The sequence below is a fragment of the Mesocricetus auratus genome, unplaced genomic scaffold, assembly GCF_017639785.1.
Source record: "Mesocricetus auratus isolate SY011 unplaced genomic scaffold, BCM_Maur_2.0 Super-Scaffold_6730, whole genome shotgun sequence".
NCBI lineage: Eukaryota > Metazoa > Chordata > Mammalia > Rodentia > Cricetidae > Mesocricetus > Mesocricetus auratus.
The window spans coordinates 97,810,839-97,827,150 of NW_024429184.1; the positions used below are offsets into that span (position 1 = coordinate 97,810,839).

Genomic DNA, 16,312 nt, shown 5'->3' on the forward strand with positions numbered 1-16,312 from the left:
GTCTGCTTGCTTTGTAAGGCAGTCAAAACAGAGCTAGCGGCCAAGGAGCGGGACGGGAAGCTTGGCCGCCTCGCCTGGCCCCTCCAGCGGGCCCTGGCCCCCTCCCCTCCCTCCTCTTTCCCACTTCTCTCCTCGCCTTCACCTCCCCCTCCCCCCTCTCATTTCCTCTGGCACCCCGGCTCGCCAATCCCTCATCCGAAGCCCTGCTTCCAACCTAGACTGGAGGCTCAAACTCCCCCCTCCCCAACTTCTCCCCAATCTCAATCCCCTCCGCTCCCTTCGCCCTGCCCCCTTCCTGCCTCTTCCCCTCCCCCATCGCTCGCTCCCCCTCGTCTCAGCCCGAGATCGCCCCGTAACATTGTCCCCGCCCACCCCGCGCCGCTGGCCCCTCCGTCCCGGCTGCGCTCCACGTGTGGACCGCTGCGCCCCGGCCCCCTCTGACAGCCGCCGCCCGCCGTCCCGCCCCGCGCCCCGCCGGGCCTCTAAAACCCCGGCGCCGCGCCCTCCTCCGCGGCATCTTCCCCGGCGTCCAGCCTCCGGCCCTCCCTCCCGCCTGCCGTTTGCCCGGGCCCCGCGCACCTCCGCCGGGCTGTGCAGCCGCCGCCCGCGCCTAGCTGCCCCACAGGACCCCAAACGAGCCCCGAGGAGACCCTCCTCTTCTTTTGGGGGTGACTTTTGTTCGCTCGCCTGCTTCCTTTGGTGACTTCTGCAGCTTTTCAGGATCTGTGCCCAGATCGCACGGGAATCCGCTCAGCTTCTGCACCCCCCTCCCCCGCCGCGCCTTTTTTTTTTCCCTTGTGAGGTCCGCTTTCTTTGTAACTTTATGCCGCGGCTGCTCGGGTTACTTTTGTAATTTCCCGCCCCCACCCGCTGGCGGTCCTGGAGTCGCTCGGGGCAGTGGCCCGGGGGATGCAACGTGGACCGCGCGGGGCTGCCGGCTGCATTGCCGCCGCGCCTCACTGGCCACAGCACTAGAAGCCCGCGCCCTGCACGCTGCCACTTAGGGGCTGACGCTGCATCGCGCTCCACCAGGGCACCGCAACTCAAGGCAGTCCCGCGAGCTGACGAAGGGCTGCTTTAGACCCTGAGGTTTTTTCCCCCCTGGGCCTCGCGGATTTTGCTCTTCGACAGTCCTCTCTCCGCGGGCCTCGATCAGCGCGCTCTTGGTGTCTGCGATGGGGAAACGGCGGGGGTCCTGTCTCCAGCCCTACTTCGTGTGGCTGGGTTGCGTGGCGCTCTGGGCGCAGGGTACAGCCGGTCAGCCCCAGCCTCCGCCACCTAAAACGCTCCGGCCCCAGCCGCCCCCGCAACAGGTCCGGCCCGCAGCAGCGGGCTCCGAAGGTGGCTTCGCGGGGCCGGAGTACCGGGACGAGGGTGCTGTGGCGGCGAGCCGTGTCCGCAGGCGAGGACAGCAGGACATACTCCGAGGGTAGGTGGGCGGCGGGGTGGCTGGCTTGTGCGGGGCACCTCGGCATCCCTGCCTTCTACTTCACACCCTTCCTGACTGTCGCGCTGGCGGGTGGAGGGGTAGAGCTTCTGTCCCCTCCACTAGGACACTTAAAGACCCCCTAAAGCTCCAAGAGCGCCCCTCGTTTTCCTCCCGGAAAACCTCAGTCGCTTCGCGGAAAGCCCTCCCTAGGGGGCTTCGGCTGGCTGGCAGTGGGAGCGGGCCTCTGGGTCTGGGTGGCAGAGCATGTGCAACGTCTGTGGCGCTGGGAAATGTTCCCAGTGTCAGGACGAAAAAGGGCCTGGGTCCGCCCTGCGCAACACCCCCCTTCCCCGAGTCTGCTTGCTCCCCACCGTCAGGGGCGCAGCTCTAGAGCCTTTTGTTTGAGGACGTGTGCGGGAGCAGTCACTGGTTATCATCACCAGATCCAGCGCTCCGCCTTCTAAGTAGCTTTCCTTGACATTTAGGGCCCAGAGACAACCGTTGATCAAGGCGGGATGGATTTGGGAACAAGGGCAAGGATATTTGAACGGAGTGTTCCCTTTTGTTCTCAGCATCCGGACTTTAGAATAGTAGTGTGTCTTGTTTCTTTTCCCGGTTTAAAAAGTCAAGCAAGGGAGGGCAGATGAGAGGGGATGTTTAGAAGTTCTGGACCCTCCCCCATTCCAAAGTCTAGCCCATTTACTTCCACATCTGCTTCCCAATCCTCAAGAATTTGAAGAGGAGCTTTGGTTTGTTCGTTGTCCTGGTGTCTACTCGCTCAGGCTTTGCTTAGGAAGAGCTTTTTTGTGTTGCTGGGCCCATCCTTACGTGAGTATCACCGCGTTTGTCCCCCTGCAGGCCCAACGTGTGCGGTTCTAGATTCCATTCCTACTGCTGCCCAGGATGGAAGACACTCCCAGGAGGAAATCAATGCATTGTCCGTGAGTGTCTGCCGGGGCCCACAATCGAGGGCAGCACACCCAGCTGTGTTTCAGGGCTGACCTTACATTCAGTGTTTAAACACTCAGTTGCCCATACAAAGCCATCCATCACACAACCATGGATTACCTGGAGAGCTCGGTGGTCGGGGAAGCCACATCAGTTGAGACTTCACTAGGAGAAACTAGGGAGGAAAACAGGTGTTGATGAAGACTTTGGAATTCTTAGATGTTTTGTTTTACCATTTGTGTGTATTGATACAAACGGGGGGGGGCTATGTGTCAGAGCAATTCCCTAGATGACTGAACATCACCTTTCTTTTAAATCCCAGATAGGACTACAGTGTCACTTGTGTCACTTGTGTCACTCTTGGTATCCTAGGTTTGGGCCAGCAGAAGATCAGTCTTAGACATGCACACTAGCTTCTCATCTCTGGGTTGCTCTCAGCAGCCACATGGCCAAGATTTAAAAGGAGTACTCTCACAGATTTTGAATTGAGCCAAATGTTAACAGATTTTTTTTGTTTTGTGTTGTGTTGTTTGCAAGAGTATTGATACAAGTTGTTTGATACTTTTGTGGCAAGGGGACAGTTAAACTTCGAATTTCCACATGCCAAATCTTAGAGTAGATAGTATGTTTTCTCCAATGTGACTCTTAAGCCTTGAAAAGATCTGCGTATCAGAACGTGAAGGTAACTTCAGGTTACCTTTTCTTTCCCCCAGTTCCCAGAGTACAGACACTGGTCTCCAAGTTCTAAGCTTGTGAGATTGTAATGCTGTGATCAAGGACTCAGAGGGATCTTACATCGCAGGCTTGTGGGGTGCGCTGGTAAAGGCTTTTCCCTGTGTGTTTATGTAGCCCAGTCATATTTGTCCACTCTGGAGGACAGCCAGGTCACAGACAACACATGCATTTACAGCCAGTCTTGACTTTAGGCTGACCTTGGTGCTCCCCAAAGGAAAGATAATTATGCCACTGTGAACAGAAAAAGGGCAAGCTACCCTAGCCAACGGGTACTGTGGGTATAGTGGCATCTCCGACTCTGTATTTACTGGTTTTGTGGGTTTGAGACAGACCCTAAATGCTATTTCTGTGCAGTTCTTTCAAAGGACAGAAATCTGAAGTTTTATTGTAAAGATTAGTTCTCTCTCCCTCTCTCTATCCTTCTATTCAAAATCCCACAACTTCTTGTAATGAAACAAAAATAAGAAACAGCCACTGCGTCCTTTTAAGTAATCGATGCATACATATTTTAAATATTTTAAATAAACCCATGCCATGTATGTATGGCTCTTTGGTTTTATGGGAGGAAAGAAAAAAGCATGATGGTCACTTGTCTTCTCTCCATCACAGAAAGTCATATGTGAGGTATTTATAGAAGGTGCACTACCCTTTCCCGCCACTGGGACATCCCGGTGGCTGCCACACACTTTTGGGATCTATAGACTCTCGAGACAGCTAACGTCACTCACCACACACCTGCCACACTAGCTGGGAATGACTTAGGCTCTGTGGAAAGTCTGACTCACTAAATGTAACGAATGTGACTGCCATTATTGAGTTGGAGAGCAGCCGAGGAGAAGGGATAGGTTTATGGTACGTGTTGAAAATCTATAGAGTTGGGTTTTATTGGATCAGTAAGGAATGGGAATTGCAGAGAGCAAAGCCTCCCAGCATAGTTCCAGCTGTAATTTATGTACGGCCCACTGAGTGTTCACTTTTAAATACTTTGGGTCTCTGACTGTCGTCATGCCATTTCCTTCTGTAGAAGATCAGCTTCTAGCATACCACAGTGAGTCTTGTCACCTACATTTTTTTTCTATTTGAAATATTTAGGTGCTCATGAGATAAATACTTTAGGCAAGCCTTGACATTATCTTTATATCTCAAATAAATATTTATGATAATTATGTCTGGCATATGAAATACTATTTATTGTTACCATCTTAGGAAAATCATTTCCATACTTGAGTATGAAACTTGTTCACAAAATCTACAGGAAGCACGTGATGCCGTGGTGCTTTCCTTTAAGCCTCTCCTGGTTTAGGTACACTGAAGTCAGTAATCCTGCGACTTTTGCCTCTTAAAAGGGCCATATGTGAAGAAATATGGAAATTAAAACCATTTTAAACTTAAAACCAGGAATTTTTAATTCCTGAATTCCTTGGTAACAAACATCTCTTTGTTGGATTTACTTCACCATGAAGCAAAGACAAGTTCTGAGGCAATTTGCAAAATAATGGTAATGACATGAAGACCCTGATTAATTTTCTCACGTGTTACATCCCCACTTTGTCTCTGTGCTGATGTTTCTAGTTTGGCTCTTACCAGGTTTCACACGAGAAGACAGTAAATAAGTGTGTCTATTACTTTAAAAAAACTTGATGCATTATGATTTTGTTCCCTTTTTCATTTGTGATCATCATTTGTTTTGGAAGACAGGATTTCTAGCTAGTCTGCTAGAATGGAACTGTTTTGCCCAGGTTGGCCTTGAACTCCCAGGCTTTGTCTCAAGTCTTCCAAGCGCTGCGATTACAGGCTTGAGACATCATGCCCCACTGTTATTATTCTTAATTGTGGCTTGAAATGTCATTGAAGTACTTCCAAATTTCCATGTTTGTTTCCAAACCTACTTTCTAGCTTTCTTCTTTAAAAAAAAAAAACCTTTAGAAAAATCATCTAAGAACATGAAATAATGGAAGAGGAGTTTGCTTATGCATTTATTTATGGAGAAATTATGCAGCCGTGTTTTGATCAATGGGGAAACAATGAAATGTAATCCCCTTTCATTTATGTTTCTAATGAGAAAACAGAACCCAGAGACATTGTGAGTATTCTCTGTGCTCACAGTGGGCCATTGTCAGGTGAGGTCGCAACTCCACACCCCCTATGTACCACATGCGTTCAGTACAGTCCATGCGGCTGATTCTAACATCACCTAGCGTACAGCCTCGCTCCCTCGCCCTTCAGCATTCCTAGGATTCACAATTTCAGTTAAAACGGAGGAGCAGTAATGAGACCATGGACTGCAATGAGCATAGAGAGGAAGGGGCTCTTCAGTCCTGCTCCATCCTGGCCTGTGTACTGGACAGTCTGAAGCCTCGACAGGAAACCAACTGCCTGAGAATGTCCAGGCTCCAGCCCCTCAAAACCTAAATGGGGCTGTTTCATCGAAACCTAGATTCACCTGCCTGAAAAGAAAGAGGGGCCCTTGAAGTAAAACTATATTTTAGTGAGCATCTGGAATGGAAAAATTATTTATGGTCAGAAACTAATAATGTATTTTAAGTATTAATTCTATGGTAGAAGCCATTTTCTTGCCTTTTTTTTTAAATCTCAAGACCATAATATTTTCACAGCATTTGCATTCAGGATAACTAGTTGAGGCACTTTCCATATTATACCGTTGCTAAAGGGAGTCTTAGACAAAGAAAGCTATTAGCAAGTTGGTTTGCTCCTGTAGAATGCCTTCCTCACGTTATGGGGGTCTCAAGTTTCTTTGAAAGCTCGCAGACCCTTCTCCATGGAAAAATTCATATGCACATAATGCAAGTATTTACATGTAGTTTAGGAATCCTCTTGTTTCTTGCATCCAGAGACAGAGAAAATCAGCACACAGCCTTCATGCTCAAAGAGGGAATTCAACTAGGGATGTAGAGATAAATTTTTCTGCTCCTTAATGGCCAGACTAAATTTGGGAGAGAGTTCCCTTTCTGAGGCACTTGACTGTAGGTTTCGAGTATCTATGGTATGTGCTATGTCAGTGAGCCTAGACTTGGCTTGGATGACCCTTGTATTCACTAGAGGTCACAGCTGTAGGAAACTTCAGTCCCCAACCCCCATCAGAATAGCTTTTTAGAGCAACAGGAGTGGGTTACGTTGTGGTGATAATCTGGCAGAAGAAAGACCGGATGAAGGAGAGGAGTCGTGAAGGGGACTAAAGACTGAAGACAGGGTAGGCCAGAAGACAGCTGGGATGGAATACGCAGGGAGCATGGCATTGGGCCAGCTCATTAGGACCTGGGGTCTCTGTCTCCACCAATTTCGCATTCTTAGACAGTTATAGTTTCTAAGATGTTCAGTGTCCCTGGATTTCCTCACCACTACCAGCTCACTAGGATCATGACTGCCTCCTTTGGTGAATCCTGAATTCAAGTGTGCAGTTTTGAATAGAAAAAGCAGCCTGCATTGATATTCAGACTTAAAAATGGGTGTCAGTTGGTATTATAGAATTTTAAAAGAGCCCTATTTATTTGTATACCACGACACAGAAATTATAAAACTTGGTGCCATATCTGCAGCGGGCAGTCTTATTACATACTAAAAGTCAGGTGTTTTGCGACATTAATTTCATAGCCTGGTTTTCCAGACCCATGGTTTTAAAATATTGCTTTCTTACCGTGAAGCATGATTGAGGGCGCTGTCACTCACTCCTGTTGTGCTCTCTGCAGCCATTTGCAGGAACAGTTGTGGAGATGGATTTTGTTCCCGTCCCAACATGTGCACTTGTTCCAGTGGACAGATATCTCCGACCTGCGGAGCGAAATCAAGTATGTTGCCTCTCTGTGGCTATAGCCACCTCATTTTCCTTAAGCCTGTGAACCAGTGACAAGCGTCCTCCTCGAAGAAGATACGGATTGGTGATTGCTCTCAGTAACCAGGCTTGCCTGTGTTAAATTTCCAACTATGACGGTCTTGGTGCCTTAGTTTTTGTCTTGAGTAGGGATTTGTCAACAGAAGATGTGTGCAGGTGGCAGGATGGTTGGGATTCTACCAAGTTAATGCTTTGTAATAGCTATAACCTCCTGAGTTTTCACTAAGTGCAGCATTTTGTGGGAGTGTCCGCATTATTTTAATCCTCTCATCAACATTATTTGACAGAGTTATGATTCCATTTTGCAGAGGAAGAAAGTGAGGCATATATATATATACATATATATATATATATAAACTAACGCATGTCCTACTTTGATGTCTATTGCTGTGATATACATTGTGGCCAGAATCAACTTGAGGAAGGAAAGGAATTGTTTCATCTTACAGCTCCTAAGCCACATCCCATCACCAAGGGAGGTCATGGTAGGGACTCAAGTCAGGAAGCTGGAATCAGAAATGGAGTTAGAGTCCTTGATGGAATGCTGCTTCCTAGCTTTCTTATCTACCCTCTTTACCCCACCCAGGACTACCTGCCCAGGTGGTATTTCCCATAGTGGCCTAGGCCCTTCCACATCAATCATTAATCAGGAAAATATCCACAAAACGTCACCATGGGCTGTCAAATGAGTCAGTTCTTCTAATACGGGTCCTTCTTCCCAGATGACTGCGGTTTATGCCAACCAGCTCAGCTACCCAAGGCAACACAGACTTTAGTCTACTGACTAAGGCTGGCTAACCCTGCAATCTCAAACACTAGCCTGTATTTATTGTCTTTTCTGGGTAGCTATTGCAGCCTTCTATTTGTGCCTTACCTATGGGGAGAGAAGATAAGAAAGACAACAGATATTTACTGAAATACTGACCAAATGCTTCGTATGTACTAACTCACTTGCTGCACATTAATTCCCAACAATTCCACAAAGGTAACTATAACAGTAGACCAAGGATGCAATTTTTCATGACTCTAAAATGCTGGGACTCCCAAGGCCAAGATTAACCTTCCGTGTAACCATTTAAAATCACATTAGAGTAAAATAGAAGTGATGTTGCTTATTTAACTGCTCAATATCTAAACAAGGGCTTTAAGTCTCCCTAAAATGAGTATGAAAATGTTACATTTAAGAGGTTCCCTCCAAGGGTTTTTTGCTAAACTTGGGTAATGTAGAAGCTGTCTGATTCAGGAGGGATATTCAAACTGATGTGTTTATTGTCTGATGGACCACTGACACAAACCTCTGGGTTCATTGTTTTTAGTGATCTGTGCTTTCCCAGTGATTTGGGACTTAGCATTCACACTCACAAGGATGTCAAATGCCTTCAGGAGCACATTTTCCCTGCCAGACTGTCTTCCAGAGACACTTCCTTGTGTCTGTATTATCTAATTCTCAATTTGCTCTCACCCACCCTTGGCAACAAAACAAAAACAAAAGCAATGCTGCTTCTTAATGAGCAGGCCCGAACAGGGAATGCTTACATGGAACCTGGTTTAGTCAGACATCTACACATTCATTTGTCCATTAGAGAATATCTAATTCCTTTCTATCAGGAACTTTTCTAACCCTTCCAACCTTTCTTCATCCTGCTTGATAAAGTGTTTTAGCACCATTTATCACTAGCAACTGCCTGAAACACTTTCTTACACATGTGTGCATGTGTCCGTGCATGTGTGCATGCGCTCACTCATGTAGAAGCCAAAAGTTAACCTGGGGAGCCATTCCTCGGTTATAGCTCTCTTCCAAGTTGAAATTCTTAACTCATTGCTGTTATTGTTACTGCTGGCCATTGTCTACGTGTCCACAGCTTCTTTGGCCTCAGGAGGTGACCGTGTCACCCACCCAGTGTTTGTGCAACTGCAGGTTTCTTTGTCCATGTAAACCTTTAAATATGTGGATTCTACTAGACAATATATTTCAGCTGCACCTTTTGCTCACTATGTGGTTCAAGCCATCCTTATCCATCCTCCAGACTCCCATCTACGTGACATCTTTAAATCCCCCTTTTACACGGCAGTTCACCATTTAAAATGAAATCACTTCTATTGAAATCCTTCCTTCCATCTGCAATTGGGACATACGTAACCCTTTGGTGGTCACGGAGCCTCACCTTATCTGGTTGGCCTCGCCTGTCTCTCTAAGACACCTTCTGCACCTTCTGCATCCCAAGGGGTCTTTGGATTGTTGGGTTCTGAACCTTCTGAAGCTGTTTTTTGATACTGTCCATACCTGTCTCTTTCTCATTTTTCAACAATAAATCCAAAGGTCACATCCGAGTGGATTTTTTTCTACTTGCTGTATCTAAGTTCCTACTGAACCTAGACCATCCTCCTCCTTACTATTTTTCTCCATACAGTTTTTAAATTGTGTAATTATAAATTTACTATTCATAATGATTTTAAACTGATTTTTTTCTGTCTCCTATTTTCCATAAGGGCTGACCCCAAATCCTTCATGCAACAGGTTCATAGACCCTGTTAAGTGGATACGAGTGTCTCCCATATGCCCTAAACTATGCCGCTAACACTTTCTAGGGAATTCTTTTGACACTGGAATTGTAGTTTATTTTAAATATACTGTCACTTGTGGTAACAGGTATATCCACATGTGTGGACTTAATGACAAATAATAAATATGTATTGCATTATAACATCGGTATCAGTAGAATACATAGACTATATTTGTCATCAGGTTGGACATGTAGTTCATAGACGTTCAAGCTCATGAATATGATTTGGTGACCGGTGTCTGTATTTTTCTTGTGTTCTCAGTCCAGCAGTGTAGTGTGAGGTGCATGAACGGTGGGACCTGTGCTGATGACCACTGCCAGTGCCAGAAGGGATACATCGGGACCTACTGTGGACAGCGTAAGAAACCTTAGCAACAACTTTATTGTAAATAGTGTGACTTAGTAGCCATTCCATTTTAGTCAGAGCATAAGTTCTTGCAAAACTCATAAATGGTGATTAGAAGAGGTTATTTTATATAGTAAGTCATAGTTCACAAGGAATTGTTATACATTTAGCCTAGAGGAGTTCTCCTAACTCAGTAGTTTTTGTGCTTTATAATATATTGAGTACTAGTGATGTGCTATCCAGTTTGACATTTATCACCGGCACTTATGCCACAGCACGTAGATATTTTCCTGTAAAAGTGGTAAAGGATACTCTATAGCTCCCTTTACCCCCACCACACACACACAATTTTCAAGAATTGTTCCAAGTTAACCCTATGATAAGCCAATTTCACAAATTACCATTTGTTCAAATGTATTAAATGCCAGAATACAGTACTGTAGAATTGTTTGAAAAGCTGAGATATCACTATGAAGAAAGAGCTCTTACCTACATGAATTACTGGAGATTGTAATCAGGATCTTGCACCCGCCAGGCAAGGAGATTAGCACTGTGCTGTATCTCTATGCCAGTAAATAAAAGTGCATTCACTGGAGAGAATCATGCAATAAAAAAGAGATAGTCCTGTTTGGACAAGGGTGTAGAGTGTAGCTCCTGGGCTGTGACACATCCGTGGGGAATAAATTTGCTTGGTGTTCCTGGGCTGTGACACTTTCAAGAGAGCTTACACTGTTTCTGTTTGTTGGGTTAGTTCAGTTTGCAATATTAAGCATGAGTCTGAAGGTTCGTGCATGATAGGCAAGCTTCTGGAGCCGAGATGGAGCCCCGACCCTCTTCACTTTTTAATTTGAGATGGGATCTCACTTAATTACCTAGGCTGTCTTTGAACTCACCATCTGGCCTTTGCTGGCCTAGAACTTGTGATTTTCCAGCCTCAGCCTTCCCAGTAGCTGAGATGTACAGGCCTGCACTGCCTGGGCTGTCTTGACTAAAATTAGTGTAACTTTCATCACGTACGAAGAGCACAGTAAGCGTTAGAGAAGGGTGAATCATTTAGAGAAAGATCATCCATGACACTTCACTCATTGCATGTGAGTCTAGACTTCTGGGCTTCCCTAAGAACTGCTGATCTATTTCCATCAGAGAAGAACTGATGTTAAGTACATGGGTATCTACTTTTTATTGTTTATTTTAGTTGCAGTTTAGAATGTTTCTTGATTGTGATAAACATGTATAACATGGAGTTTATCATCTTAAAAAATTTAAGTGACAGTTTGGTGGCTTTAGTCCATTCACATTACAGGGCCAGCATCACACCCTCATCTTCAGGATGTCTGTGCTATAAAATCGGAGCTCTGTGCCCATGAGGTCATTGCTGTCATTTTCTTCTCATCCACCCTAGCACCGACCATTCTATCTTTATGCCTTTGATTGCTCTAGATACTGTACACAAATGTAGTAATAAGGACAGTAAGCACAGGATGTGCCCTTTCTTCGCTGGTCCTTCTCATTTACTTAGCCTGATAAACTCATGTTTTACACAGGCTGTAGCATGTATCAGAACTCCTTTCTCCTAAAGACTACATTACTGTCAGGAATCCCCCCCCATGTGTGTGTGTGTGTGTCTGTGTGTCTTGTTTATGCATATCTTGATGGACATTTATGTTAATTCATCTCTTGGCTATTGTGAATAACACTGTTGCCAACACCATTTTTACAAATAACTGGTTCCCATTCTTTTGGACATATACTCAGAAATGGATTTGGGGGACATAGGAGAGCTGTCCTGTTTGTCCTGTTTCTGTTATGGAAGCATGAGTTATTCCTGACCACTATCTAAACATAAACAATGAGAGGAAATGAGCAAACCAGGACCCCTGTGTTCTAAACATCCAGCCCAGAGTCTGTTTAGCAGACTCCCAGTCCTGGGGCCCCTCCCATCCAGAAGAGACAGTTTTGCTTTCTCAGCAGATCAGTCTTCCCTCTTTCCTGGATGTTCAGTGTCACTCCCATTACAGTACTTAGGAACGCTCTCATCTTGGATACTCAATGTTGCATACATGACCAACAATCACACAGAGAAAAGCTTAGAAGTACACTCTGAGGGCTTCGTATGAGAAGCGTCACCTCCCACACACATGACCAGCAAGGTGAGAAGTCCCAGTCAGTCATCATGAAAGCTAGCATTAATATAAGGATAGTAGGAGATTGGGCTTCATCCTAGCAGAATGGTTTGATCTCTTATGGCTAGACAGATTTCTCACTGGAGAGAATAGAGGCTTATGCTGCCACTCCTAAGGCAAGAGACAGGGCAAGCCAGACCCCAAGGAACAAATCTTCTTCCAGGGTAGGAAGGATGGAGAGGATTCTCCATTCCATATGCTTTGGGAAAACCCACAGGGAAGGTCACTGTGCTCAGTTTCTTCTTATCCCATGGCCAACTTTTGGGTCCCTGTGCTGTGAATTAACTGAGGAATGCTTGCTCAGTTCTGTTCTTGAACCATTTCAGTGTGTAGGCAAATTTTGAAGTAATATTGGACTTTTCCAATGTAAAGGAGAACAGTGATACCCAGCTTACTGTGAGTTGAGGTGGGGCATGCCTGAAATTGAAATGGAGGCTCTGAGTGAGCCTCTGTCTCTGTATAGCAAAGCTTGTCCAATGGATGACAGCTTTGATCCTTCAAATGCCCCCTCCAGGTGTTCCCTTTCTTCAGCTCAAGAGCCCCATGTCCTTTTGTATATATAAAGCTCTCTGCTGGCCTTGTAGAAGACACTGGCCTCAGAAGGTCCTCAAGGTGATGGGGAAGTGGGGAATAGAACAGTGGGCACACTGGCTATGGAGCTGTAAGTGGGATCCAGAGGCTGAAGGCTTGTCTAAATACAACCAGGGCCCTAGGGTCCATCCCCAGCACCACAGAAGTCAGTTCAGGCTGAGCAAGCCAATAAACAGTGTTCCTCAACTGTCTCTGTTTCAGTTCCTGCCTCTAGGTTCCTGCCCCAACTATGCTTCAACTATGTGCCATTACTAAGAAGAACTGTAAACCAATTTTCCTATCCAAGTTGGGTTTGGCCAGTGTTTCACTATAGCAACAGAAGCATAGATAGTATGTAATCAAATGCAAATTTCAGTAATGAAAAGATCTAGGATGAGAATAAAACAGAGGAAGGGAAAGGGAATGCACATTTGCACACAGATTGCAGTCCCATGGAGAAAGTATTCCGGACACAAGGAAAAGTGAGTTCAGAGATGCTGCGACAGAAAGAAGACACTGTCAGCTGTGAAAACGGTGACAGAACCTCTGTTCCTGGTGTAATATGGAGACAAAGGATAATGGCAGGAGACAGATCTGGAGAAGAAGGTTTGGTTTTACGGGCCAGGGAAGAGACTTGAGCAATCTCCCAGATACGATGGGAAACAAATGCATTTTGAGCAGTCAAGGGTCGTAGTTAGGGTTACTGTTGCTGCGGTAGGGAAGGAAAGGGTTGACTTAAGCTTCCACATCACTGTGGAACACTGAAGGCAGGCAGGACAGGAACTCACATGGAGACAGAACCTGGGGCAGAGGCCATGGAGGGGTGCTGCTTACTGGCTTGCTCTCATGACTTCCCTCAGCCTGCTTTCTTATAGAACCCAGGACTACTAGCCTAGGTGTAGTAGCACCACCCACAATGGACTGGACCCTCCCCGATCAGTCACCACATAAGAAAATACCCTTCAGGTTTTCCTGCAGCCAGATCTCATGAAGAAATTTTCTCAATTGAAGTTCCCTCCTCTCAGGTGACCAAGACGAAATTACCCAGTTTTATGTTTTGAATGCTTCTACTCCGTTTATAGTTCTGCTTCTCTATTGTTTCTCTTTGGATGTTGGAAAACAAATCTCCTATTTCATAGCAAAAAACAAAAAAACAAAAACCCAGCAGTACAGAAAAGAGGCCATGTGTGGTGCTCATGCTGTTAATTCCAGCACTTGGGAGGACAGGTAGGCAGATCTCTGAGTTTGAGGCTAGCAGTAACTACAAAAGGTGACCCTATCTCAAAACAACCAAACAACACTCCCCCCAAAAAACGCTCCAAGAGTATAAAAAAGCCTTTGGCTTTTCGTGCAGGTTTGCTTAATTCTCACAGTTTTGTGGGCGGGGAACCACCAGCTGTTGTGAGCGGCCCGCTGAGGACAAGGGAGGTTGCAAAGCTGGCATGGAGGACAGGACTCACTGCTCATTACCCATACCTGCCCAACGGAGTAGTAGCAGAGGTGCTGGGAAGGGCTGGTACAGCACAGGGTTGCATGAGTAACCACGGTGGTGCTTGGAGGGCAGATCTTAAGGCCAGCTAACTGGTCCTCTCACGCAACTGGTAGAAACAGCAAGAAATCACCGGCAGTGCAGTGGGTCCTGGCCTTTCTGCTTACAGGATCCATGTCAGGCTTCACTGTTAGAAATAGGAAATCGGAAATATCAGAACCATTTTAAAACTGGTGTTCATCCATGTCATACGTTCACATAGTATTTTATGAACAGTAATTCTGTTTTCTGAACCTTCAAACACATTGTGAAGAAGGAAGGACTTGTTAGGCTAGCACAGAGAGGCCAGGTTAGGGTTACACCTTAAGTGGCAAGTCTCTGCAGCAGAAGCCAAACCTTCATCAGCACTGTCCTGTCTGGGTCTGGAAGACTCAGAGAAGCAGCCTCCTCCTGCTTACAGACCCCAGTCAGGAGCAGACAGAGTCTCTCCATTTGTGTGTCTATCCCGGGATATTATAGATATGCATGTGTTTGGAGGGCAGAGATGGTCAGATGTCTTTCTCAGTAGTTCATTTTATTTTGGGTGGTGGCAGAGGGGGTGTCACTGAAGGTGGGGCTACCTTTCAGGTAGGCTGACTGACCAGGGAGCTCCAGGAATCTGCCTGTCTCCATCTCCCCGGTGCTAGGATAACGGGGGCACCGACTTTTTTGTATGGATGCTGAAGTCCAAACTGGGGCCCTCATACTTGTGTGCAAGTACATTCCTGGCTGAGCCCTCTCCCCAGCCCATCTGTGTCTTTTCCAAAGGCTGGTATAGTAACAAGATGTGACTGGGGAAGCGGCTCTCATTCCAGTTTCCTTCCACTTGATAACATTTAAAGAAGATTCCTTACATTTTCGTTAATCACATCCAATTATAGTTATCCGTCTGCAAAATATGTGTTGGTCAGTTGGGAAATCCTAGATCCAAATCTAGTCATTGTTTACAATTGAGCCTTCAAATCCTGCAAACGATTCCAAGAATTACACTCTCCTTAGAGATCTCTGGGACGTTCTACTCGCCGATATTTCCGTCCACCCCCATCTGTCTCACAGCCCTCATGGCCTTCATTCCCCCTGTCCTATCGTTTGTAGTTACTCATCCAAGGTTTGGGGTTTTTTTTTTTGCGGGCAATGATGTGTCCACAGTGCTCCTTAGAAACGTGACATGTGGTGTATAAAGAGCAGATGTGACTCTTAGGAAGGCACACTCCCCCAGAGCTGTGAGCGGCATGCCTTTGAGCAAACTGTGACTGCAGCAACTAGCCCCAAGGTCACATAGTATATGGCATCAAAGTGTGACTGCATTAAGTAATCCTGATGCCACTGACACGCTGATGCTTTGAAATGAGAAAATCGTTTCATTGCAAGTATGTGTTCTCTTGCTGTGATTGATAGAGCAGCAATCACTGGCCAGTGCTTTCTGGACAATGATGACGGCTGAGGAAAGAGCCCAGTGGCCGCGCCTTCAGCCTACACCTGTCTACTTACTGAGCTTCTTATTTTTGATATGTACCTCACTTGGAGGGCACATGAATGTGTTGTGCCCCTTTTGTCCCAGAAGAATAGGCAATAGAATATTGAATCGTGACCTTCTGACTCTTGTGAGCATCAGACCCAGCCAATCCTCATGAATCTTAACAATAAGTTTGATTAACAATAAGATCTGTGGATTATTGATGCATCTCTGATAGATTCATTTATTCACATTTTAGAGAAGCAACTGGTTATAAGGTATTTTCTTAGCAGCATTGCTGCAGGATCTTGCTATACTTGGAGACTTGCTGTTTAACGAGCTGTTTCTTGATGTTTTGTGCGCAGCTGTCTGTGAAAATGGATGCCAGAATGGTGGGCGTTGCATCGGCCCCAATCGCTGTGCTTGTGTTTATGGATTCACAGGGCCACAGTGTGAGAGAGGTAAGAGGGGAAAAGAGACTGGGGAACTAAGTTTTTCAACGTTTATTCTACAATGTTATAACGATGTGTGAGTGTTTTTGCTATTCTATGGTTCATAGTTATGTCAATGAGCCATACTTATTTATTTATTCCCCAGTGGTTTGAATGGTAAGAGCTGGGGTAGCCCTCTTAGAAGCAGAAGCCTTCAGTGATTTTCGCAACAATGATGGAGTCTGAGAGGCCAGTTCAGAAGCAGTAGGTCC

General features: G+C 45.9%; 1 protein-coding gene across 1 annotated transcript in view; it reads left to right on the plus strand.

Moving 5' to 3' along the window:
- Positions 1-1,153: 1,153 nt before the first annotated feature.
- The window catches only part of Fbn2 (fibrillin 2), a 186,384-nt gene continuing 171,225 nt past the window's right edge, over positions 1,154-16,312 (plus strand). Inside the window, exons 1-5 of the mRNA XM_005069091.4 lie at positions 1,154-1,429; positions 2,288-2,370; positions 6,820-6,918; positions 9,789-9,884; positions 15,975-16,070. Of these exons, the coding sequence (XP_005069148.1) occupies positions 1,176-1,429; positions 2,288-2,370; positions 6,820-6,918; positions 9,789-9,884; positions 15,975-16,070 (628 nt within the window). The 5' untranslated portion in view covers positions 1,154-1,175. The remainder of the gene's footprint in view (positions 1,430-2,287; positions 2,371-6,819; positions 6,919-9,788; positions 9,885-15,974; positions 16,071-16,312) is intronic.